The following is a 26,080-nucleotide window of genomic DNA, read 5'->3' as shown; positions in this document are numbered from 1 at the left end:
ATGCACAAACAACACTTATACCATTGATTTCCCGACCGTTATACCGCCAGCATGATTGCCATCGAGTACACATAAATTTTAACAACGCACTGAAACAAACGCGCCAGACGCTGATTGCGACAAGCTACGAGTAGGTCTACGGAACGGCAAACGTTCATTTATCGCAGAACACTCAGTAGGTCAGGATGTCGGGAAGAGGACGTGGGATTAAGCCAAAGCCTCAAGATGATGGGGTGTCATTTCCCGACACGGTATAATAATGCTTAAAATGTTTCCCCACTTTAAATGATCCCTTACAACATAACAGAATCAAGATTTATTTAGAAACACAATTAGAACGGGTTAACGGAGGCAGCATAGACATCATATAGTAAAGACATGCACATTATGGACGCAACCCGTTGTAACGCCATTTTCGCTATACCGCCAATTTGGCCGTGAACGGAAGTTGGCGGTATAACGAGAGTAGACTGTACCTGATGTTCACTCAAAAAATGCAAAATACAGAGGATAATATTATACGGCTAAAATTTGCTTAGAGGTCTTATTTATGTCTTTGTGCATAAGAAATCAATATAAGTGAATTTTCCAAAGAAACTTTGTGTTGGTAAATGCAAGTTATGCAAATTTACAGGATTTCAGTTCTTTTGCAACATGTTGATGGTCATATGAACTATGTTTTCAGGTCAAAAATGTCCAATTTCATCACAATCAACGCTATATTTTCATGTCACAAATGGCCAAGTTATATTTGAACTGAATTTACCTGAAAACAAATATTCTATTCTTTTAGATTCCCCAATTTTTCTTACAAGATTACATTCTACATTTCACGTTTTATTTTTACAGGTTGCAATATGGAGTATGGTGCTGATCCATCCTGCTTATGTTACGCCAATACATACATTAAGAATGTCACACGTCACTTTTTAAATCAACAGTTTTCTAATAATAAGCATTTTTATAAAGAACTAACAATTCTATATTGTTATTTACTCTGTAGTATGATGATAAACTATACAATAAATAATTATGATCCTAGTTTTTGCACAGGGATCATTTGTGGAAACGGTGACATGGCTGCCGAGCATCAGTATGATGGGATCCGGAAAAACCATGTCACATCCGTCCACTGCCACATTTTGTGTTTTTGTGTCAGCTGTTATTGTTTTACATCCACAATACTAACATTTATGAATAAGAGGAGAATTAGCAATAGTAAGTATATAAGTTTATGACTAATAAAGTACTGGTACTGACCAGATCATCATGGGTAATGTCACGTCCGTCCACCAGCAAAAGTTTTCACATACACATGCTATTCAAAATCCAATGTTTCTGAAAATATAGCTTCCACTGTCAAATAATATCAGTCGTCTGTGCACAAATGGATTAGCATTATTTCAACACAGTTCTATGCATTTCTTACAACTTTTTTTTTTTTTGACAAAAATGGCCGCTCATTTGACCTCCTAAGTAAATTTTAGCTGTATAATAAATAAATCACTTAAGAAAAGTTAAATATAGAGAAAAAAAAAGATTTTGGAACTGCCACAAAACTAGCACTGGGTCTTTATGGGTTAAGTCAGGTAAATGAAGGTTTCTAAATGCGATTTATGCAAGTCTACTGTTCACACCTAAGTCAAAGGAAAGAGCGCAAGAGGGAATTCTCAATCATTTGCTGACATCAAACAACACTCTCCCAGTCTTGCTGAAGAAAGCAGGGAAGGGAAAAGGTCAGGCCCTTCGCTCATTATGCCCCAGAAATCTGTTTAACCATCACTGTCTAGGTGCAGTGGACATTAGCTTGTTGTCTATCAAATTCAATTTTGGGAGAGTCAGAAGCTGCCTCGGCATTCGGGTCGAAGCAATTTCCTGAGCAATAAATCTCGTATAACCAACCGCCGACTGTTTAAAAGCTCTCCATGAGCTAATAACAGTGCAGTTTTCCTTTGCATACCCTTGTTTGAGTTCCATCTTGGAGCTCTCCACCACCTCATTGCACACACCAACATCAATCAATCTTATTTGATGTCTTGTTACTGTTTGCCCATTAAAGACAGACAGTGTTCAATGAAATCTATCAGTGAAAGAGGTCATGTCTGCAAAAGACGGCATATGCTCGTGGGCCCACGCTGGATCTCCCCATAGTGTCAGCACTTTCACAAAGAGGACAGCGAAGCTTGTCAGATTTGCCCTTTAGGCTAATCTTTGTAGCCAACTATTCTATCAGGAAATCATTATGACAGACAGAATAAAATGTCAAATTAAAGCAAGAGGCAAAAGACCAAAATTGCCCAAATGCAAATGACTGTAGTGAGGTGAAACTGAGGCTTTGTCACTTTGATGATGTTTTTTTTTTTTGGTCAGTTCAAAGTATGGATTAAATAATGAAGTTGGGGGAACTTTAAATGTAATTTCATCTTCTAACATACATAACGCAGGTGACGATACACAGATAAGTAATATTATTCTGGGTGTAATTTAAATTTTTAGACATACAAGTGTAAATGAAGATGGATTCTGGGCCGTGATTGGTCATTACAGCTGTTAATGTACCATTTTTTTAATCTACCACCAAATGACAAACTTTTCAGAAAGATGACAATTTGAACACAGACATAAAGTGGCTGAAATAAATTTTGGATAATATTTATTGGAACTCTACTGTGAGTTTGTATTTTTGCCAAGATCTCATTGGTCAACATAGAGGTGGGTGAGATATGTGATCTGAACCGCATCCAGCCAGCAGGGGGAGATAAAGATGCTTTGGCTTCACGTTTGAAGACCTATTAAAGCAGTGTTTTTCAACCTTGAGGTTGGGACCCCACGTGGGGTCGCCTGGAATTCAAATGGGGTCACCTGAAATTTCAAGTAATTGATAAAAAAAAAAAAAAAAAAAAAAACAACTTACAAATAAAAAATATATGGTGAGTTGAGAGAGACGACAATCCATAAAAGACATGACAAACTCTGAAGCTGAAACTCAAGCATTGTGGTACTGTTTATCTTTCAAATGTTCATTGGGGTTGGTTTCAGATGCTGCAGCTCTTTCATAATTCATAGTTTGAGTTACTGTTTGTTCAGTATTAATTGTCAGCCTTGTAAAGCTGGACTGACTGTACATATCCTGACCAAGAAAAATAAAATCCTCACTTTTTGCAGTAATCTACACCCGGCTTTTCTGCCTCCGTCCATAATAATATACATTATATAGACTAAATGTTGTCTAATATTAACATTTATTTGCAACATAGTATAGTAAACTATTACACGATCAAAAATAAATTAATTTTAGCCAAAAAAAAACCCATCTCTGTTTTGAATGTCTGGGGTTGCCAGAAGTTTGTGATGTTAAAATGGGGTCATGAGCCAAAAAAGGTTGGGAACCACTGTACTAAAGTATAATAATAAAACTTTTCCATCTTTATATCCAATCTGTGGTTGTGCATAGACTTGAAATTATTTAAATGATAAGAACTATGAAAAAAGTTGCCAGTGCATGAGTGTTAGGGTGTCATTATATACTAATAATATTCTGATATTTACAGCATACTATTATTTAACTACTAGTGTAAGACAGTCTAATTTTAAATATGATATAATGTAAAAAAAAAAAAAAATAATAATAATAATCATCATCATAACTTTTCAGAGTTGACTTGAACTAGATTTCAGTCTTTAAATTGTTGATTTCTCAAGCTGATTCCCCAGAGAAACCTGTTCAGAACTTGAATTAACATCTGTCCTTAAAAGTCCAAACAAAACTGACCATTTTTAACTTTGTCTGGCGTTAGATGATGTGTCTCGAGATCACTTTAATCAAATCTGATTTCCCCTCTTAATGTGCAAAAAAATTGATCTAAAACCTTAACCATAGTAATTTCACTTCACATCAGAGTTTCTTGGCACTTTTAACTCTCTGTGCTGCTTGAGGGTTATCAATGGCATAAAAGCTTTTAAGGTGGATTGTTTTTGGCTTATTACTCACTGCATGAACTGAAGCAATCAATACATCTTAAATATAGAGAATGACTTTGACCCTTCTGTTTATTTTTATTGGCTTGTATGACACTTCAACAATAATGTAAATTTCAAGTGCTTAAAACATCCTGATGAATTTCTATTGGCTTAAGTAAACTGTGGATACTGAATTTCCTCACACTGAAAATAGTCTGAGCATTGTTCCGTTGTATCTGTGAGCTTTTCGAACATTTCAGATGTCTTTAAAACACTTAAATGTGCATCCTCAACCACCTTCCCCACGCTGTCCTTTGTGACAGAACAAAAATGCATCCTGAGTGTGTACAGAGTTTTCATTTCAGCTGTCTGTATGTGATTGGATTTGCCAGGATGGATGTTAAAGCCAGGTCTGAGCAGGGCCTCCAACAGTGGTTTGGAGTGTTTCACCACCACAAAGATGGACTGAATATGTAATCAGATCCACGGGGGATTGTCTCGTTTGTCTCATCTCTTTGTTTACCTTGTAACATTTCTTCCTTGTGTCTTACAGGCTCTAAAATGATGAGAAAGCCACACAAGAAAAGGTTATGAAGGTACAATGAAGGACACATATTTCACGTGTCAACAAGTGTTACCAGCTCAATATTGGTGACTGATGACAGCTTGTTAACTGGTAGAGGCATAAATTATTGGTGGCATCTTTCGTCTGACTTTCTTTTTTTATTAGGAGTCAATAGATAATTGAAAGAAGTGCCCGAATAATAGAGACACACTTTTAGAAAATCCTCCCGGACATTGTCTCTTGGAATTAATATTTTATAAGACAATATTTGATAAACCAATCTGCAGAAAATAAACAGAGCATGTTATGTAAACAGGAGCTCAATTTATGACAGTTCTAGTGTTTGAATGATTTACTACAGTAGAAAAAGACTATTCAAGACACTGGGACTGAATGTTTCTCAGCAATTCCTTTCAACATAAGCACAAAAGTCCCACTGCTCACATTGGCAGTATTTGTAAACTAAGCACTAAAAACTTTTTTTGTAATTGCAACCTTGCGTTAGGTTTAAAGCAGCCAAAGTGAAACACTTGCTCAGTTGCATATTTACATATTCATTTCCCAAAAAAATGAAATGAATGTACCTTAGTAGCTGACAGAAGGAGCCAAACACAATGGACCTACACCAGTGGTTCCCAACCTTTTTTGTCTCGTGACCCCATTTTAACATCACAAATTTCTGGTGACCCCAGACATTCAAAACAGAGACTTTTTTTTTTGGCTAAAATTAATTTGTTTTTGATCGTGTAATAGTTTGGTATACTGTGTTGCAAATAAACATTAATTTTAGACGACATTTAGACTATATGTACATTTAGACCAATACAGATGAGCTGAGCGCAAATGGAAAAAAGATAAACTGGAAGTGTCTTTTCAAATTCTAAGAGAAAGCTGGCGCCATTATCAATCAACTGTAAAATTATCAAGAACGAGGTATTTCTCTGAGATTGTTACAAATAATCGTCATAACCCTCGTGTGCTTTTTAAGACTATTGACTCGGCTTTAAATGTCCTTAAGCCTGTGTGCTTAGAGCATTCTTCTGAAACATGTGAGAAGTTTCTTTCATTCTTTGTAAGCAAAGTTGAAACTATAAGGACACAAATAACGCCCCCCTCCCCTTTTTTTAAGCTGTTTTTAACAGATTTTAATTTGTCTTGTTTTTATGATGGTTGTATTTTGTTGTTCTTAGCCCGCTTAACACCCTGTGTTATCACTAGTTTTATTTACTTATTTAATCCCTTGTTTTATGTTTGGTGTACGGCACTTTGGGCAGCTGTAAAGTTCTTAAAGTGCTTTATAAATAAAGTTGGTATGGTATGGTATGGTATATAATGTAAATTTTTATTAGTAAGTTTTAATTTTTCTTTTTTTTTTTTTTATAAAATGATTAGAAATTTCAGGTGACCTCAGATATTCAAAACAGAGACATTTTATTTGCTAAAATTAATTTGTTTTTGATCGTGTAATAGTTTGCTACAATATGTTGCAAATAAACGTTAATTTTAGGCAACATTTAGGCTATCAAATGTAAATTTTTATTAGTAAGTTTTAATTTTTTATCAATTACTAGAAATTTAAGGCGACCCAATTTGAATTCCATGCGACCCCACGTGGGGTCCCAACCCCAAGGCTGAAAAACACTGACCTACACTGAACTGCTTTTCCAAACTTAGTGAATGTTACTGGCTTGAGCATTCTCTTCAGATAAAAACATGGGAAAAAGTACCAATGTTTGGGACAGGACAAGTCCGTCATTAACATCCACGCTTTCCTGTGAATGGGCCTCATTTCAGGGGTTCACTAAGCGCAGGCACGTTTAGCCACTGAATTAAACACCAGACTCAGAGGTGAACGACTGACGAGTATCCGTGGTTTATGTGCAAATGACACGGTTTGCTTGTTGTAGTCACTTAGTGCGTCTAATCAATGGAGCTGTAATCATAGTCCAGGGAAAATAAAAAATAAAAAAAATTTGCTACTATTTACTGGGTAGCATGTAAATGGCCACTTAACCACAACTGCAAGAAGTGTGAGTACTAGGACAGACGCTGCGAGTGGATGTTCAGCACCATGGAGAGCACCACAGAGAAGGACCATGTGACTATTTCAGCACCATGGACAGAAAATGGCACTGTGTGTTTTTTCCAAATTACTCTTGAGAGTGTGTTTGGGTTTTTTTATTTATTTGTTTTTTTAGCATGCAATATGTTCACACCAGAATGGTGATAAATAATAAGTATGATCAAATATGTCACTATGCAAATATAATTCACAGGATTTTTGTGCACACAGCAGGAAAAAGAGAATATAAAATCATGCAGATTAACTTGATGCAAATCTAAGATGGATTAATTTCTTGTAAGCAGATTTCAGATGTTTTTATTAGAAATACTGTATTTCATTAGGCACCTGCAGGACTTTACTCACTGAATCATTGTCAACATTTTTCTCTTTTTTCTCCTGTTTTTTTTCCTGCCAGTTGTCATGCCCCACCTGCATCTCCCCCACCCCCAGCCTCTGATAATTTATTTTAGGGTGGATAGCACTTCACGAGATAAATTGAGGACCAGAGGCCACATTTACAAAATTAGGAGGGCAGGCACAAGTAGTGCTTATGCAACCTGATGTTTTTATAGCAATTTAAAGGCAATAGTGAATGTAAAAACAGGATCCTCATCTATCTGCAGAGTGATATTTTATAGTTTTTTTTTATAGTTTAATTCTTATTGGCCTGAAGCTTTAATGTTCAACTGCGCTTTTATATGTTCACGGCCATTAGGTTATAACACTAAAATTGGTGTAAGGAAAGGAAAGATGAAAAAAATATTCGACTTTAATTAAATATTGATAGTTGAGACAGGTAAAACAGGAAAGAAGGAACAAGAACATTCAACACATTCTGGTCAGAAGCATCAGGATATACACACAGAGAAGTCCTCAAAGTAAAATGAAATGATACACAAGTAAACATCCCAAAATCATGAGAACAAGCAATTAAAAAAAAAAAAAACGTGATGTCTAGATATTAAAAGATAGTTTGGGGTAAGATAACCCTGTCATCTGTCCAGGGTTTGCACTAAATTCATACACACACACATTACTCTGAGTCCCAGCTGGATGTTTCATTTGTCTGCAAAAGGTGAGGTGTCAAAGATTTTCATTTCCTGCCTTGCGGTGCGTTTTTATACATCAGCTTGTGGCTTTTGTGCATCGGTTTATGGCAGGAGCGGATCTACAGGGAGGGCTTTTGTCTTTTTAAAAATGTACTTGTAAAAACAAAGAAGCAACCAGACTCCAAAAGCAAAAGTGATTGAAATAGTTCTTCTGCATCACAACGTCTTAAAGACAATTATTGTCATTTTTACAGATAATTTTACACAGTGGCAGAGTTTAATTTTTATACTTTTATATGTCAGTAATCAAATATCATTGTAACTCCTTATGGACAGTAACAGCTCATGTGATTTGGCAGGATTTCTGCTCATGTTCCAAACTAAACTAAATGAAAACTAGATTAGATTTTCAGTCTAACCTTGACCAGAACTGATCTCTAACATCCACCAGATCATCCTAGGTTTAGGGTTAATGATTAAACTGATGAAGCTCAGGTTGTATTTCAAACATGTTGAACATAGACACTACCATAGGTTGTGTTTTAGCCACATTTTAAACAAGGACAGCATAAACTCTTATAAAAAGTAAGTCTAATTCACATGTATTAACCTCAGCCATTCTCTATTATAACCTTAACCCTGAATTAACACTAATTTCACCATATACACCTGTGTGAAGGCCAAACTCATTTGTCAGTTCAGGTAACATTCATATCTTCACTTCCTCTGTCTGAGCCTTGGGAACACTGAATGCTTAAAGACCTTGCTAATGTTGATCTAAAAACATTCACTCAGATCATCGTTCATATTCATATTCATATTCATATTTTGTAAGCAAATAAGAAGACAGACTGATAAAAGCCTGTTATACTGTTTAATTAACTCTGAATAAAAAAGAAGTCTATCTTTAAATGTGCACCTTTTGTTACTGAACATTACATTAACACAAACTAGGCATAAAAATTGGGAAAAAGTTAATCCTATAAAAAAAAGAAAAAGATCTTAATCTAAACAACAACAATACAGGGAGAACAAACACATCCATGAGTCTAACTTCAATCAATGTTACAATAGCAATGCTCATTGATGCTAATTTAGCACTTTTGTTGCTGGATAGAGCAACTTTTCAGACTACCCTAATGGCTATATTTTTCAAAAAACACCTGATAACAAATTTAACAACTTTTTAAATGTGCTTGGAAACTTGAAACTAGATGGTACTGCAGCCAGTTCCCAAGCCTGAACACAGGAGGGTTGGAATTGGGACATAAAAAAAAAAGTATAATTCATTAGTACTTCTAAACATTTTGGGTGCTTTTATACTCACTTTTCTGTCTCTAACACAATGTTATCCCTCTTTCCTACACTGTTCATTATAATTACACGCACATTTCTAATTATGCAAATTAGGTGATGACATCATTCAGCAACTTCTAGCGACCTTTCGGACAAACCATAGATACTTGAGGAGGTATCAACAGTGGAACTGTTCGATCTTTTACTTAAAGTCTTTTCTCAGTGGGTCGATAAACTCCATTCATCCTCACATAAAGCCAGTCTGTTTTTGTAGACCTTGACATAACCATTTTGGTCATAACTTTTTATTAACATAAAACAATTTGCAATATAATCATGTGCAAACCTTAACCAATTAATACTTGGTGGTTTACCTTGGTCCTCCAGCTTTTGTCTGTTTGTGTGCACTATGTGTTGTTGTTTGTTTTTCTTTTTGTACGTCTTTGTTCAGTTATGGTATTATGTTATTTGCAAGGTTTTTTTTCTTTTCTTTTTCACCTGTCAGTGGGACTCGAGATAGAAATTAACTGTATGGCTATAATCTCTTGTATTTACGTGTAAATACAAGAGATTATAGCAGCCATCACACAGCTGTGTAAATATGTAAATGATATTTAATATTAATTCAAATTCTTTATTTATATACATATGTATAGAAATGCTTATTTTTCTCTATATTTTTAATTTTCACTTGTGTGGTTTTTCTACCTGTCTTTCTCTCTGCGATTGCTTGTTGTATGTTGCTGCTGTTAACTGTGAAATTTCCCCATGGTGGGATAAGTAAAGTCTTGTCTCACCTTATTTCTATCTTAAATCAATCAATCAATCAATCAACATATCCACATATACATATATATAACCGAAGCCTAAAATGCAAATAAAATAAGACATAAAAAAGTGAAAGTTTTCTGCTTCTTTAGTGTTTTATTGGAAGAAAAAAAATGCACTAGTTGTAAACAGCCACCAGACTTTATTACAGTTCCCACTAACCACCCCCCTATCTCACACCATGTGCATGTGCACCTACGGTGTAAATATGTAAATAATATTTAAATCTAAATTTATATAAATATTTACATGAATACCAGATTTCTTTTTTTTCTCTTATACTTCATGTTTCATTTGTTTGTTGTTTTTTACTTATCTTTTTTTTTTTTATGTTTACTTGTATTTTGCTGCTGTTAACTGTAATATGTCCCCATGGTGGGATAAATCAAATCATATCTCATTTTATCTTCTCTTAAATACTGAGGCAGAGGAACCCCCTGCATCCCCTGACATGACTTTTTTTTTCTCTTATCCAGCTCTTTCATAATCATTATCAATCAACATATCCACATATATATATATATATATATATATATATATATATATATATATATATATATATATATATATATATATATATATATATATATATATATATGTATGTATGTATGTATGTATGTATGTATACACCTGAAGCCTGAAATGCAAATAAAATAAGACATAAAAAAGTGAAAGTTTTCTGCTTCTTTAGTGTTTTATTTGAGGAAATAAATGCACTAGTTGTAAACAGCCATCAGACTTTAGAACAGTTCCCACTAACCACCCCCCTATATCACACCATGTGCATGTGCACCTACAGTGTAAATATGTAAATAATATTTAAATCTAAATTTATTTAAATATTTACATAAATACCAGATTTCTTTTTTTTTTTTTTCCTCTTATATTTCATGTTTCACTTGTTTGGTGTTTTTCTACTGGTCTTTTCTATGTTTACTTGTTGTATGTTGCTGCTGTTAACTGTAATATCTCCCCATGGTGGGATAAATAAAGTCATATCTCATCTTATCTTAAATACTGAGGCAGAGGAATCCCCTGCATCCCCTGACATGACTTTTTTTTCTCTTTATCCAGCTCTTTCATAATCATAATCAATCAATATATACAGCTGAAGCCTGAAAGGCAAATAAAACAAGACATAAAAAAAGTGAAAGTTTTCTGCTTCTTTAGTGTTTTATTGGAAGAAAAAAAAATGCACTAGTTGTAAACAGCCACCAGACTTTATAACAGTTCCCATTAACCACCCCCCTATATCACACCATGTGCATGTGCACCTATGGTGTAAATATGTAAATAATATTTAAATCTAAATTTGTTTAAATATTTACATAAATACCAGATTTCTTTTTTTTTCTCTCTTATATTTCATGTTTCATTTGTTTGTTGTTTTTCTATTGGTCTTTTTCTATGTTTACTTGTTGTATGTTGCTGTTGTTAACTTAATATCTCCCCATGGTGGGATAAATAAAGACATATCTCACCTTATCTCATCTTAAATACTGAGGCAGAGGAATCCCCTGCATCCCCTGACTTATTTTTTATCCTCTTTATCAAGCTCTTTCATAACCTTCCTAAAGCATCTGTTTTATATTTGAAGTATGTAAATGATATTTAATATTTAATGCAAATTCTTTATTTATATACATATGTATAGAAATACTTAATTTTTCTCTATATTTTTAATTTTCACTTGTGTGGTTTTTCTACCTGTTTTTCTCTCTGCAATTGCTTGTTGTATGTTGCTGCTGTTAACTGTGACATTTCCCCACGGTGGGATTAATAAAGTCTTGTCTCACCTTATTTTTATCTTAAATCAATTAATCAATTAACATATCCACATATACATATATATATATATATATATATATATATATATATATATACACACACACACACACACACACACACATATATATATATATATATATATATATATATATATATATATATATATATATAAAACCAAAGTCTGAAATACAAATAAAACAAGACATAAAAAAGTGAAAGTTTTCTGCTTCTTTAGTGTTTTATTGGAGGAAATAAATGCACTAGCTGTAAACAGCCATCAGACTTTAGAACAGTTCCCACTAACCACCCCCCTATATCACACCATGTGCATGTGCAACTACGGTGTAAATATGTAAATAATATTTAAATCTAAAATTATTTAAATATTTATACAAATACTATATTTCTTTTTTTCTCTTATATTTCATGTTTCACTTGTTTGTTGTTTTTCTACTGGTCTTTTTCTATGTTTACTTGTATGTTGCTGCTGTTAACTGTAATATCTCCCCGTGGTGGGATAAATAAAATCATATCTCATCTTATCTTATCTTAAATACTGAGGCAGAGGAACCCCCTGGCATGACTTTTTTTTTCTCTTTGTCCAGCTCGTTCATAATCATAATCATAATCATAATCATAATCAATCAATCAACATATATATATATATATATATATATATATATATATATATATATATATGTATATATATACAGCTGAAGCCTGAAATTCAAATAAAACAAGACATAAAAAATAAAAAAGTGAAAGTTTTCTGCTTCTTTAGTGTTTTATTGGAGGAAATAAATGCACTAGTTGTAAACAGCCATCAGACTTTAGAACAGTTCCCACTAACCACTTGTTTGTTGTTTTTCTACTGGTCTTTTTCTATGTTTACTTGTTGTATGTTGCTGCTGTTAACTGTAATATCTCCTCATGGTGACATAAATAAATTCATATCTCATCTTATCTTATCTTAAACACTGATTCAGAGGAATCCCCTCCATCCCCTGACTTCATTTTTTCCCTCTTTATCCAGCTCTTTCATAATCTTCCTAAAGCATCTTTTTTTTTTTTTTAATATTTGAAGTATAAAGCCGTGCGTGGATTTGTCTCTGTGGATAGTCTTCTATTCTGGGTAAATAATAAACAGTGGGACAGAACCACGTGACCGTCAGTCGCACATAATGTCTATAACATGCTGACTCCACGTCACATTTTTCTCGCCTATGACACGTGTTTAAGTGATTTGTTGTTGTCCCGGAGCGTGGCCGTCCATCTGCGTGTGTGTGAGCAGACTAAAGGATGTCATTGTCAGTACACCTGTGCTGCCGCCTCCTGGACGGACGCGACTCCTTTGCAGCGACTGTACTATAAGTGAACGGACAGCTTATGAGCCCCAGTCAAAGCGAGCGGAGCACACACACGGAGCGGGATGGAGAGGACGCTGCTGCCGCTGCACCTCCGCGTCCTTCTGCTGGGGCTGCTGCTGGGGGGGACGCTCACGGTCCGACCGGCCACCACGTCTGCGGAAGAGGACCGGGACAAAGACGGAGACGCGGAGACACCGTGCGAGCTTAAAACCGTCACCGTGTCTACACTACCCGTACTCCGGGAGAACGAGTTCAGCTTCACCGGCGGAGCCTCCGGGAGCGTGGTCGGTGGAGGAGGAGGAGGGGGAGGAGGAGGAGGAGGGGGAGGAGGGGGAGGAGGGGGGAGCGCAGCCTCTGCTTTTGCCTCTGCCGCCGGAGCAGGTGTCTCTGCTGGTGCTGCCAGTGGAGGAGGAGGAGGACCTGGAGGAGGTACTGGAGGAGGAGGAGCAGGAGGAGGAGGAGGGGGGGGGGAATCCCGACTCCTGTTATTCGTTAGAACAGACCTACCTGGACGAATTTCTGTAATGGATGATCTTGACAACACAGCTCTTCCCTACTTCACACTAGGTAAGAGGAACTGCTGTGGTACTACCCCCCCCCCCACCATCCCACATCCCACATCCCTTTGACAGCCACATCCAGACACCCATCAGGGACCACCAAACACTAATAGTCCTGTTACCCTCAGATCCAAATCATGCATCAGGGTTTTTTAATCACTTTTCCTGGCTCTTTTCCTTGTTTTTTTTTTTTTTTTTTTTTTTTTTTTTTTTTTTTTTTTTTAATCGTACCGTAACTGATTTCCACTAGCAAACAACATGTGCGATAACTAACCCAGGTGAAATACTAAAGCAGCTTTTACTTTTCTTGTCTTTACTTAAATCATTGCTGCCTCTATAGGTAGCAAGGTTCTAATAGTTTTGGATTTTTCATTATAGTTTAGTTTTATTTAGTTTTGACTTTTTTTTCTGTAATTCAGCTAGTTTTAATTAGTTTTTTGAGCAGGTTTGCTAGTTTTTTTATTAGTTTTTGTTATTTTCTAAATGCTTAGTTTTAGTCTTTTTTTTTTTTTTTTTTTTATCTTTCTCTTCTTCTCTGTTGTATTCAAATAAATCCCAGACAGGATTCTGCCACTTTCTCCCAACTTTAGTCTCCATGTTTCCAGGTAGAGTGGGGATGAGAAGACGACTCTTTTTTTTTTTTTTTTTTTTTTTTTAAATTTGTCTTGTCCAGCATCCTAACAGCAGAATGGTAGTCTGGCTGTGTTTTGGTGCTGAACAAATTTGCTTTGCCAAGGGTAACTTTCATAAAGTATATGAAGCTCCACTTGATATTCTACTGTGTTTATTATGAGTTTTGTTGAACCACATTTCCATGCCGGACCTGATGGGGGGGGGGGTTGAAGGGGAAAGTATCAACTATACAAACAGTAACAACCATGGTGATAATTATCATAATTATAATGGTAACAGTAACTACAACCAGAATTGAGTAAACTGGGCAGAAAAGAGAGAGGTATTATTTGTGTGAACGTGGTATATGATATTCTGTTCATGCTTTCTTTTCTTATATTCATCATTTAATAGGTCTTACGTATTTTATTGTATTTTTTTGTAGTTGTTTTTTTTTTTTTCTCTCTCTTTTCTTGTCTTTACTTAAATCACTGCTGCCTCTTATAGGTAGCAACTAAGTTTCAGTCTGTTCCCTTCCCTCTTCCTGCTTCTTCTTTTCAGTCTGTCTTCCTATTTTGTGGTTAAATATGATTATGATTTTAAATTTCATGCATACCCTAAGTTTGGGACCCCAATCAAGGAATGCAATTTGGTCCTGCAAATATGCATGAAATTGATATTTTATTCTCACTTGAGCACATAATTCACAGTGCACATGCATCACTGGTGGTGTAAGTTTCACTAGGCTGAAATAGACTCCACTGTTCACCACTGTTAACATTTGGCAGTTGCAGCTTTTCTAACCACCATCACGGCCACCTCCTCCCCTTCTTCTCTTTGTGTTTGCTCGTCACACATGTCTGGATAAATGAGCGATTCAAAAGAGCAAAACCCTGGTCTGACAGGTCGTCTGGAAGCCACTCGCTTTGGAATGGTTTCTGGGCACGGTGTCACTGATTGGGTAAACACATGGCATAATAGCAGGAGGTATCTCTGGCTTATGAAAGAAAAAAGAAAGAAAGATTTGCTTTGTAAGAGGAGCTAGCTGTTGATTGGGGATGTGCTTACCCAGCTTTTTCCATATTTTTTCACTTATGTCTGGCGCCTGTGAATGATTGATGTTCTCATACTTGTCCCTTTTGCTGCTTTTTTTTTTTTTATTGCTAGAAGAGCATGGCGGCAGCAGAATGTACAGCACACACACAAGCGACGTTTCTTACTGTACATGTAATAACCCACACAAATGAAAGAGAAAGAGGGAGAAAGTTGGAAATTTGCTTTATGTTTTCTACAATTAGTCCAGGCCAAGCATGATAGAAAACCTGATGTGAGGAGATGAAGAGGATGCAGTACCCAGTGGAACAGCAGTGATGTGGGCGCCTAAGTGAATCCATGAGAATGTCTCATTACTACAGTTTTCAGACACTGGCTTTGCTATCGCCTCTTTTTTTTTTTTCCACTTTACTTTCCCCCGGTCTCAATTTCCTTCTCCGTATGAGGAGTGGTGCTGACTGAACTGGCTGCGCAAAAGCAAAGGCAGGCAGGCAGGCTGAGGGCTGGAGCATTAAGCTAGTAAATCACTTTCTATTCTCATTAAGGACAGCCGTTGACTGGTGAGAAAGGCCCCTCTGTCCTCCCAGTCAGCCAGCTAGCAAATTTGCTGCTTCGCCCTTCCAGCGCATGACTGCATGCTGGTGATGCAGGAGGAGAGGGAGGCTTTTAGGAGTTTCTGTGGATCTGATACACACAAGGAAAGCATATGTACAATCAGGGTTTTTTTTTTTTTTTTTTTTTATATACCGACATGTTGTGCTCATGAAACAGCACCAGGCTCATTTAGCTAAAGAAAATGAACACACAAATACAGTTTATGTACTAGTAAAAAAAAAGGGCATTTAATTATTATTATTATTATTTTTTTAATATTTAAATGTTTAATACCTGTTGAAGCATTAATCCTATCAATGCATGTAAATAATTGGTTTGTCATCTTTTCATGGTCATCAAATATGACCCATTTGGACTTTCAGAGGCTCCGTAGTGAACATGGAAACATCGTTATCTTCTACAACATTAATTCACCAATAAAACCCATGGAGTTTGATCAGTGCCAGTAGATGGATATATTTGTTTTTATATATATTACATGATAAAGAAAATGTATGAAAACCAATTTAAAAAATGTACAAAGTAATAAATAACATGAAAAAAATAAGCAAAGAAATTAACTAACATGAAACTAAAAATAAAATAAGGAACAAAACAAATAAAAAGAGCAAGAGTGATAAATAAAATGAACAGAAATTAATAATAAATCAATGATAAATAACATGAACACAATAAGCCACAAACTGAACACAAATTTAAAAGGGTAATAAAATAGGCAGTAAATTGAACACATTCATAAATAAAATTAATAAAAATCAACAAAATGAGACACTTGTTTTATGTTGAGTTAATGACATATTTTGTTTACAAAGTCACTTTTTCTTCCGTTTTCTCAGTTTTGATATAATAACCTTCGAATTTACTCTGAGCTTTAATGAACATCTCCAGTGAATTAAATATAAGAATTTACATGATTTTCAGTGAAAAATGCAAAATGCTGAGGATAATATGATAAATGTTGATAAACCACTTGGAAAAAGTGAAAAAAAAATCATTTGGAAGTTGTGATAATAATAGTTGTGGGTCTTTTAAGGGTTAAGGTTGAATAAAGTGTTCACAGAGACCTTCTTATTTACATGCTTTGCACAAATGATGTGTGGCAAAAATTACATAGCATCATTTTTATGATTCTGGCAGTTTCACTTTATGTCATTTTGTTGTGTTTACTGCCTGACTGCACATTTATACAGATTTGCAATGTACTCTACCATCACAAATACATAGAATATTCAATTACATACTACATTTTGCACAAGTACATTTTCATTCTATATGTACATAGAAGGTTTGGATCTGTACTGTATTTTCACTCGGCCACACACATCCATAAGATCTATGAAGTTGTCTGTAGGCGTGTTGGAAACTGACAGATTAATTGACACTGATAGGACATTTTATTGGTATTGGCAGAACTTGATAGTGGCTGATGGAGAATTTAGGCTTCAGTGACAGTGGAATCAGTGACTCTATGGGAAAACATTAGCTCAAAAAGTAATAATTGCAACTAGAATAACCTCAATGTTATGGTTAGTTTGATAATCAGTCACAGCTTTTATGGTCAGGAGTTTTATGTTCATTCATCCAGATTTACATACTTATTTGACTGAGAGGTTTTGGTTTCAACGGTTATCCAATTTCCTATATCAATTTCTAATATTTATATGTTATGAATGAACATGAATAATTCATTATTCCATTTTTCAAGACATTTAAACATCTGTTTTTTGTAAGTGTAATTTTTATTGAGGTGGCAGTGGGAGGAGATTTATGGTTCACTTGATAGAAACATGGAACTGTTTATTGTTTATAGCGCTGTTTCTGCTGCAAATGTTAGGGAACATCTGTTAAAAAATACAAATGAAACAAGAGGTGCCAGGGACAACAAACCCCGACCCTGGCATGTATTTTGCCCATTATGAGTAAATAGGAAGATAAAAAAAAAAAAAAGAAAAAAAATCATAAAAAATTTGAACTTTGTCCTACCTTTCCCAAAATGTAACTAGAAGCACTCGGAGAGCGCACACCTCCGCCAAGACTGATCAGTGCCCCCCCCCCCGATCACCACCAAAATTTAATCATTTCTTCCTTATCCCATTTCCAACAAACCCTGAAAATTTCATCCAAATCTGTCCATAACTTTTTCAGTTATGTTGCACACTAACGGACAGACAAACAGACAGACAGACAAACAAACCCTGGCAAAAACATAACCTCCTTGGCGGAGGTAATGACATCTATTCTGGGTCACTGACAATCTATAAACCCAATTTGGTTTGAATTGAACCAATGGTTTTGCTGCTTAAGTGTTAACAACAAAACAAAGAAACAAACAAGTGGTGCCACGCACAACAAACCCCGCCCCTCGTATGTATTGTATCTTATTTTGGCATGGATCCAGCTGATGTCATCATGTTTATGCATCAGTTGCTTCTATGTATGTGCCAAGTTTGAAGTAAATTGAAACAAAATTGATGTTTTTATGAACATTTGAAATTTCTCCCATTATAAGTAAATGGGAGAAGAAAAAAGATTGAAAAATTCATACAAAATTTTAACTTTGACCTACTTTTCTCAAAATGTAATGACATGTATTCTGGGTCTCTGACAATCTATAAACCCAATTTAGTATGAATTCAACCAATAGTTTTGCTGCCACAGACGTGACATTTTGCCCAATATAAGTAAAAGGGGGAAAAAAAGATTTTAAAAATTCATAAAATATTTTAACTTTGACCTACGTTTCCCAAAATGTAATCAGATCTATTCTGGGTCACCGGGTATCTATAAATCCAATTTGGTATGAATTCAACCAAGAGTTTTGCTGCTAGAGTGTTAACAAGCAGAGAAACAAACAAAAAAACAAACTGAACATAAAACTATACCCCTTGCTTCTCCTTCAGGGGGCGGGTTAATAAATAATAGGACACTGGGGATTTACCCACTCCACGGTTGGTCAATATTTTTACTATTATTATTGGGGTTTAGATGGAGAGCACATGTTAACAGTGACATCACAACGGATCCACTTAAGTTGTCTTGATTTTTCAACTTAGAAACTATTTAAAATGTCCCTAATATCCCTATTATATACTCACTGTATAAGAATTGACATCAGTTGTTAAGTCAGTTATTTTTTCTTGTCCTAAACTATTATGTTGACTTAAAAATCCACCACTAGTCAACCTCTGATGCACAAAACAGTTGCAGAATGTAAACAAGTCTTTCCAGTGCAAACTTCACTGTAAGTAAAGCACAAGTTTCAAAACCAAATATGCCAACAACTTGAACTTTACTTCCTTTCCTATATAAAATAACAGTATATTAACTTTTAACTGTTAGGAGGAAGGGTATTCACAGTTAATTAGAGTCTCTTTTCAACACACTCTGCGATGTGCTCCAAAGCACTTCAGCAAAAAAATGTTTTATGTAATTTTCTGCCTATAGCAGCATTAGAGCTGTTTATTTCAGCCATGCTACAGTATGGCAGTTTTTGAAAAATCCATACCTTAACAAAAATAAAAACAGTTTGATACAACTCAGAGCACTTACTGAAACCAGTAAAAAGCATTAATATTAAAGACAGAGCAAGAGTGTCAGGAAGAAAACCCTGTTTAACAGGGTTTCATTCTGTCTGTGCTTAGTTGGTGAAAGTATGTGATTCTCCTGAAATGTTCATGTCATAGCCTTTGGCTGCTCATTGAAGAGTTTCATTGGAGATGGTGTCAGATAGAAAAAAATCCCATGGAAAAGTGACCCGAAAGTCAGTTTTGTACTATAGAAATCTGACCCCCCTTATGGAAAAGTGACCCACCCTCAATAAATGACCAGATATGTAAAAAATAAATAAAAATAAATAAATAATTTCAGGTCTATATAAACACAAAACGTTATGAAAAGCACAAAAATTTATTAACAATCATGCACTGCACAAATGTACAAGCACATAATATTACAAATACATGCACTGGTACAATGTTCAATGTATTTACAATGTGGTGATTAGAACTGTATCAAATTACAAGAGTATTTAAATAGTGAAGACTGGCTGGAAATGGCTGCAGATGTTGGTGATGAAGATGGAAGTTTGAAATGAGAATTGCAAGATGGGTTTTGTTCCTGTGACTGGCGTGTATGTAAGCCAGCTGTGGACTGTCTTGTTGTCTGTCTTCCCAGCAGGGCTTTAGGCATAAATCTTGGTGTTGAGCATAACATAATAAACTACATTACATACTAAAACATACAAATAAGCAAGGGGTCAAAATTATGTCGCATGGAAAAGTAACCTATTACTTTACTGGCTATATGAATGAATGAATTTAGTAGTTTCTGGTGAAAATTTCAAATTATAAACATAATTTTAAGCTTATCATGATATAGAAATGTATTAGAACTAGGGCTGTCAAAATTAATGTGTTAATGCAGATTAATCCATCATCATGATGTGAAATGTTTTGTGATGGATTGTGTGGTGTGAGGGGTTGGAATTTTAAAAGCAATGCTTCTTCCATCCCCTTTTCAAACCATGCGTTTATCCGTCTGTCCAGTTGTTGTCTGTTAAGTGTTTAACTGTGGTAGCAGGTTTGAAATAAACATGTGAATGAATGAATGAATGATTAATCTGATTAAAAATTTTAACGCTATTAACCCATCTGCAGCACAGAATGACTCTGAACGTCTCAGCCAGTGTAGAGTTAAAGTAGCAGTAGTAGTTAAAGTAGAGTTAGCATTGCGCATGTGTAAATGGGCAGTTGATCCAGTAGTGACAGGCAGCAGAACCAGTCCATAAAGATGGAAGACGCTAAACGGCACGTTGGCTCTCTGGATGGAAATATGAGGACAAAAAACCCCAAGATGGAAGAGTCAACCGAAATAAAGTATTATGTACACGCTGTAGGACGGAGTTTTCTTTTTCACTGAAATACTTCCATCTTAAAATACCACATTAACGCGAAGCATATGTTAGTCAGGGATTCTGCTAATACTTCGGCTAATGCATCACCCAGCTTGCCACAAATACATTAAGTGCATATATATTCCCTTCTTTCTGGAGTCTGTTTGCTCATGCAAAATGAAACATGATTAATATAGATTAAAAATGAATGATATTTAATTGTGATCAATCGAAATTAATCCACAGCAACCCTGTGATTAATTTCATTAAAGACTTTAATTGTTTGACAGCGCTAATTGGAACATTTTTATTACCATACAGCACAAATTAATTCATTCATCCAGCAGAGGTCAAATGGTTAATGTTAAGCTTTTCAACTGGAGTTACTGACTTAAAAATAGTCATGCTATTAGTTTGAGCTTGATGCTCAGGTTAGCTGTTATCCAGCTTCTAATCAAAGCAAAGATCGGTCATTTCTGGTGATGTCAAATATTTTTGGACGTATGGAGATGGTGATGGTGTCTGTTTTTTTCCTCCTCAAACTATTATTATTATACCTGCCTTTAAAAACCCACTGTTGGTCGACCTCTACAACAGCAGCAAACACTGATATTCCCTAGCAACATTTCTCTATTTTCGTCTTTCAAGAAGACACACAGTATAGTGTCATGTACAAAGTGAAAAACATTGTGTTTGTCCCATTACGTAGCCTAAAACCGTAAAGTGACTTTCTCCCCCCCCTTGTACTCTGTGTTCAGCACTATAATGTACTAGGTCACCATTGCAGTTTCTCTCATGATGGATGTTTTAGAAGTTCTGCCTGTGAACTAAAATATTGTCCCTCGAATAAATAGAATTATGCACAGCCATATTCTGTGTTTCTTTAAAGACTTGGCTGCGTACTTTGATTCCCGGCGAACATTGTACAGTGGGAATATCCTTTGTAGGGACAGGACTGAATGGAGGAAACGGTCCGCTGACATTCTGCTCTTAGATACTCTCATAAAGCATCTGCTTCTCTGACAAAACCAACTGATATCAGTAACAACAGAGGAAATGCTGTCAATACTAGGACAGGAAACGGTAGCAAATCATGCAAATGACACATGGAAAATACTGCACAATTTAATTAAAAGTCAGTAAATGTCAGACAGTGTGTAAGATTTAAGGGGATTTAGGAGGATCTGTCAACAGAATGGGATTTAATATTCACAAGTATGGTTTTGTTAGTGTATGACTGAAAATAAGAATTATTGTTGCAGTTTCATGAGATAGGATGAGCTCTCATGACCGCTGTGTGTCCATATTTTTCCACCTTGATCTTTTTTCAGTCTTTACTCCATTCTTTTTTGGTTTAACATTCGGTGTTACAGTATTTTACAGTCACCTACTACGTCTGAGGATGGACCGGAGTTAATATCCCCCTAAAGCTCCCACAGACTGTGAGATTTCTGGAGTCTTACAAATCTATTGCTATCCACACTGTGTGACATGGATCTAATAATCTTGGGTACGAGGTGTATGCCAACTGTGGGTGCTGATATCACCTACTGCAGGGTTTTCCAGAGGTTTTCAAAGAGCTTAGGATCTAAATGAGTTGAAGCATATTCCTTAAATTTGTTTAACATTTAGGTAAATGGATAAGGGCTATGGAGGTCCTGCCACAACAAAGGGTTTCTAAATCTCATATATGTATATTTGACAAATATTCTTAATAAAAGATTTGTGCCAAAATTTTGGAAAGCTAGAGAAGATAGTAAATCAACAAGATTAACCCTTTCATACATAGTGGTCACTATAGTGGACAGCTATTTATTTATTTATTTATTTATTTATTTATCAATTTATTAAAAAAAAAAGAAAGTGGACAGTTATTCTGCAGCTGTTCTCTTGTGTATTAATGGGTTTTGTTGTTTTAGTTCCATTTCAGCCAAAACAGTGGATGCTTATGCACCATCCCATAATGCACTGCAATTCATACCATTACTGCAACTTTGCTGTTCTTGATAAACCTGATCTGCAGTAACATGTTTCAGTGTAAATTGGTTGCTTGTTATTGTTATTAGACTGCAACAGTTTTATTTTTTTTTTTAAACAAAAAGGTTGTTTTTTTTTTTTTTTTTTTTTTTTGCATATCTCCATGAAGTGAGTACTGATTAGTATTAGAGTGTGTTAAAATGTGAGAAAATATCAGATTACCAGCATTAAAAATGTGTTTTATTTCATAGTTTTCACATAGTTTATCAGTAAATATATATTTCTTTGCTTCAAAAATTAAATGCATGCTGTCCAGTTGCAACTCCATGAAAAATAGGTTCATCATTTTTTTTTTTTTTTCCATTGCATTGTTTTTTTTAATGCCTAAAGAGGAATAAAAACACTCAGGAAAAAAAACTCTTGATTAAGGTTCTCATAATTTATGCATGAAAGGGTTAAAAAGCCTAAACACAAATGTAGCAATTGGAAAAGTCAGTTTAGTTAGTTTTGATGTATTCATTTGTCTTAAGTACAACTAATGTGGTTTGGGTGCAACATCTAAATGGTATCATGGAAGGGAAGAAACATTAAAACTAATTTGACTGGAACAACCGTGCACACCCTTTACTGAATCGCAGTGATGCAAATCCTACACAAAAATGACATCATCAGCCTATGTAATCTGTCAGTGCTGTTGTAAACAGTGAAGCTAAGATAAATGATCATTCTCATATCTAAGTGGTGTTTATGAGATTACTTAAATTGATACTGAGCTACATAAACTTGCACTGTGCTGTTTCATATGCAGTTCCTAATTCGCTAATCTGGGATAGCCAAAAGCAGCGTATAGGTGCTTTTCTACAAAGATATTAAATGCCCATTTCAGAATTTTGCACAGAATTAAGATGGCAATGGCAAAATCCAAATAAATAAATAAATAAATACAATCACATACTTCCTTAAAACATATCTTGGTGTAGCTTTAGGACCAAATGAGTCAACGCACAGAGGAAATTACAGCACCTTTTTCAAATAAATTCTCACTGAGCGCATGTTAAACTCAAAACGTTAAACACTGTGTGCTACATCTTTCGTGATATTCTGGTGAAGTGTAAGAATATGTCTGGGGTAAAAGGTGGCATGGACTAATGAGACCTAATTATTCCTTTACCTCATCCATGAAAAAGACATCACAGCCATGTTAAATGGAAATGTCTGTTTCTTCTACTGTTTATTACACCCATACATAACATAGCCTGCAGTGCCATGTGCTTACAACACATCCCAGCCACATATTTAATGGTAACTCAACTTAGATCCTGATTCCACTAAAAAGACCAAAATAGACAAACGACACACGGTAGTACACAACACACACGCTCTGAGAAGGCTGTTTTGGTTTTTTACAGCCATCACAGGAGAGTGTGATGGTGTTCATCTTGTTGTCATGTGCAACTTTACCACTAGATGTGATTAAATATCATCCACTGAACCTGTAACTGCCCAGTTTACTCATAATGGACAGCACTGGTTGTTAGACTACCAATGAATCTAAAGCATTCTGATGATAACGTCCATCCATCCATCCATCCATCCATCCATTGATGCATGCCTCTATCTATCTGTCTGTCTGTCCGTCCCTCTCTCTCCCTCTCTCTGTCTCTCTCTCTCTATCTATGTATCTATCTATCTATCTGTCCGTCCGTCCGTCCGTCTGTCCCTCCCTTCCTCTATCTATCTATCTATCTATCTATCTATCTATCTATCTATCTATCTATCTATCTATCTATCTATCTATCTATCTATCTATCTATCTATCTATCTATCTATCTATCTATCCATCCATCCATCCATCCATCCATCCATCCATCCATCCATCCATCCATCCATCCATCCATCCATCCATTATCTGAACCCTTTGCTCCTCATGAGAGCCATAGGGGTGGTTAACTCTGGTCTACACTCATGCTTGGCAGGTGACAGTAATGCATGTCATCGCTAACCTGCTACAACATGACATAAAGGAGAAGCGGATGTCTATTCTGAGCTAATGGTTGTACAACATGGGCCTCTGCAGACCAAAAGACTCATTCTAAAGTAACACTGATTCTTATTTTCATTTGAGAATGCATTGCAAATCCTCACAAACCTTTACAAAACCTTAATCGACCAGCTGGTTTATAAATGCTCATCATCTACTGCACTTCTGTTTACTTGCTGAATGAGAGTTTAACCTGTTAATGCTTTAAATGACCATTAATTTACAAATAGATTAACACACTTTACTTTTTGCCTTGTTACCATTTTTCTGCTACTTGTACAACTAATGATTTGCCGAATCAGTGTTTACATCTGACTTGTAGGTATGTAAATTATTCATTGCACTTCCTCAGTCCGCGGCTTACCCGTTTTGGGATTTAATTCACCAACACCATAGATTATTAGCCACTTAATGAGCATTGTCCGGCATTCTGTCTATCTGTTCAGTCCTGTCAGGTGTCCGATTGTTTTGTCAAGCGAGCGTCACAGGTGAGGGAAGGGAGGGAAAGGACAGCGAGTCCCCTTCCCGCTGTGGCCTGGCTGCTCAGCTTTGATTTATTACCCCAAGTGTCATGGAGAATGGATGAGCAGAAAGGGCAGCGCAGAGGAAATGTATAGGGCTCCATCCCTTCCCCCATTCTTTCCCCTTTTTTCCTGTTCCTTTGCATTTTAGTCCAGTCCTTACAGACCCGGATCTCAGAAGTACAAAACTATCAATACAACAGCGTCAAAATTCAATGGTTCATTAAAGAAGAGAATAGTTCTGCACCACCATTATGCATCTTTCAGACCATCTTTTCCTGTCAGAATACAGTGTTAAAGTGTAGTTTAAGTTCACAGAATATTGATAAAGCAATCATCAGACTGCACAGACAGTCTGTACTGCTGCGCTTTGTCACACCACATAATTTTCTGTGCTCATGTTAAGTGATGTTATGGGACTGGGTGGAAATCAATATGTTTAGCAACATGGCTGACTCTGTAAACACCTCATTAGGAGTTCACCTTTTTGAAAACCTTCAGGCACTTAACGCAGGATCGAAACTCTGCGTCCTCTGTCTATCCCTATCCTACAGACTAAATGTTCTTTTTTTTTTTTTTTGTTTCTATTTCACTCCGTTCTCTTTTGCAGCATCTTTCTGCATGCTGCCACGTCAGCCAGCCTTTTCCTTATTCTCCCTCTGCCTCCCCTTCTATCGCGCACTGTTTTATTTTTCTGAGCAGGAATTACAGTAAACCCACCTTGCTTAGAGATGGCAGACTAAAAAGCATCAGTGGTGAAGTGAAGAAAAACCGGTCCGTTCTTTTCCCTGTGGCCGCGGAACTTGTGCACAGTGCACTATGTCTCAATCTTATGTCAGGATTTGAGCTTAACACCGGAGGACAAGCAATGAATAGGGGAGCAAAGGTCAAC

General features: G+C 35.8%; 1 protein-coding gene and 1 long non-coding RNA gene across 2 annotated transcripts in view; one reads left to right on the top strand and one right to left on the bottom strand.

Moving 5' to 3' along the window:
* Nucleotides 1-26,080, bottom strand: part of LOC115429260 (uncharacterized) — a 957,019-nt gene that overhangs the window by 500,213 nt on the left and 430,726 nt on the right. The window lies entirely within an intron of this gene.
* The window catches only part of astn2 (astrotactin 2), an 824,937-nt gene continuing 811,837 nt past the window's right edge, over nt 12,981-26,080 (top strand). Inside the window, exons 1-2 of the mRNA XM_030148576.1 lie at nt 12,981-13,206; nt 13,255-13,485. Of these exons, the coding sequence (XP_030004436.1) occupies nt 12,981-13,206; nt 13,255-13,485 (457 nt within the window). The remainder of the gene's footprint in view (nt 13,207-13,254; nt 13,486-26,080) is intronic.

This window comes from Sphaeramia orbicularis, chromosome 12 (genome assembly GCF_902148855.1).
Source record: "Sphaeramia orbicularis chromosome 12, fSphaOr1.1, whole genome shotgun sequence".
Taxonomy (NCBI): Eukaryota; Metazoa; Chordata; class Actinopteri; order Kurtiformes; family Apogonidae; genus Sphaeramia; species Sphaeramia orbicularis.
This window is presented reverse-complemented; position numbering and strand designations above follow the sequence as displayed.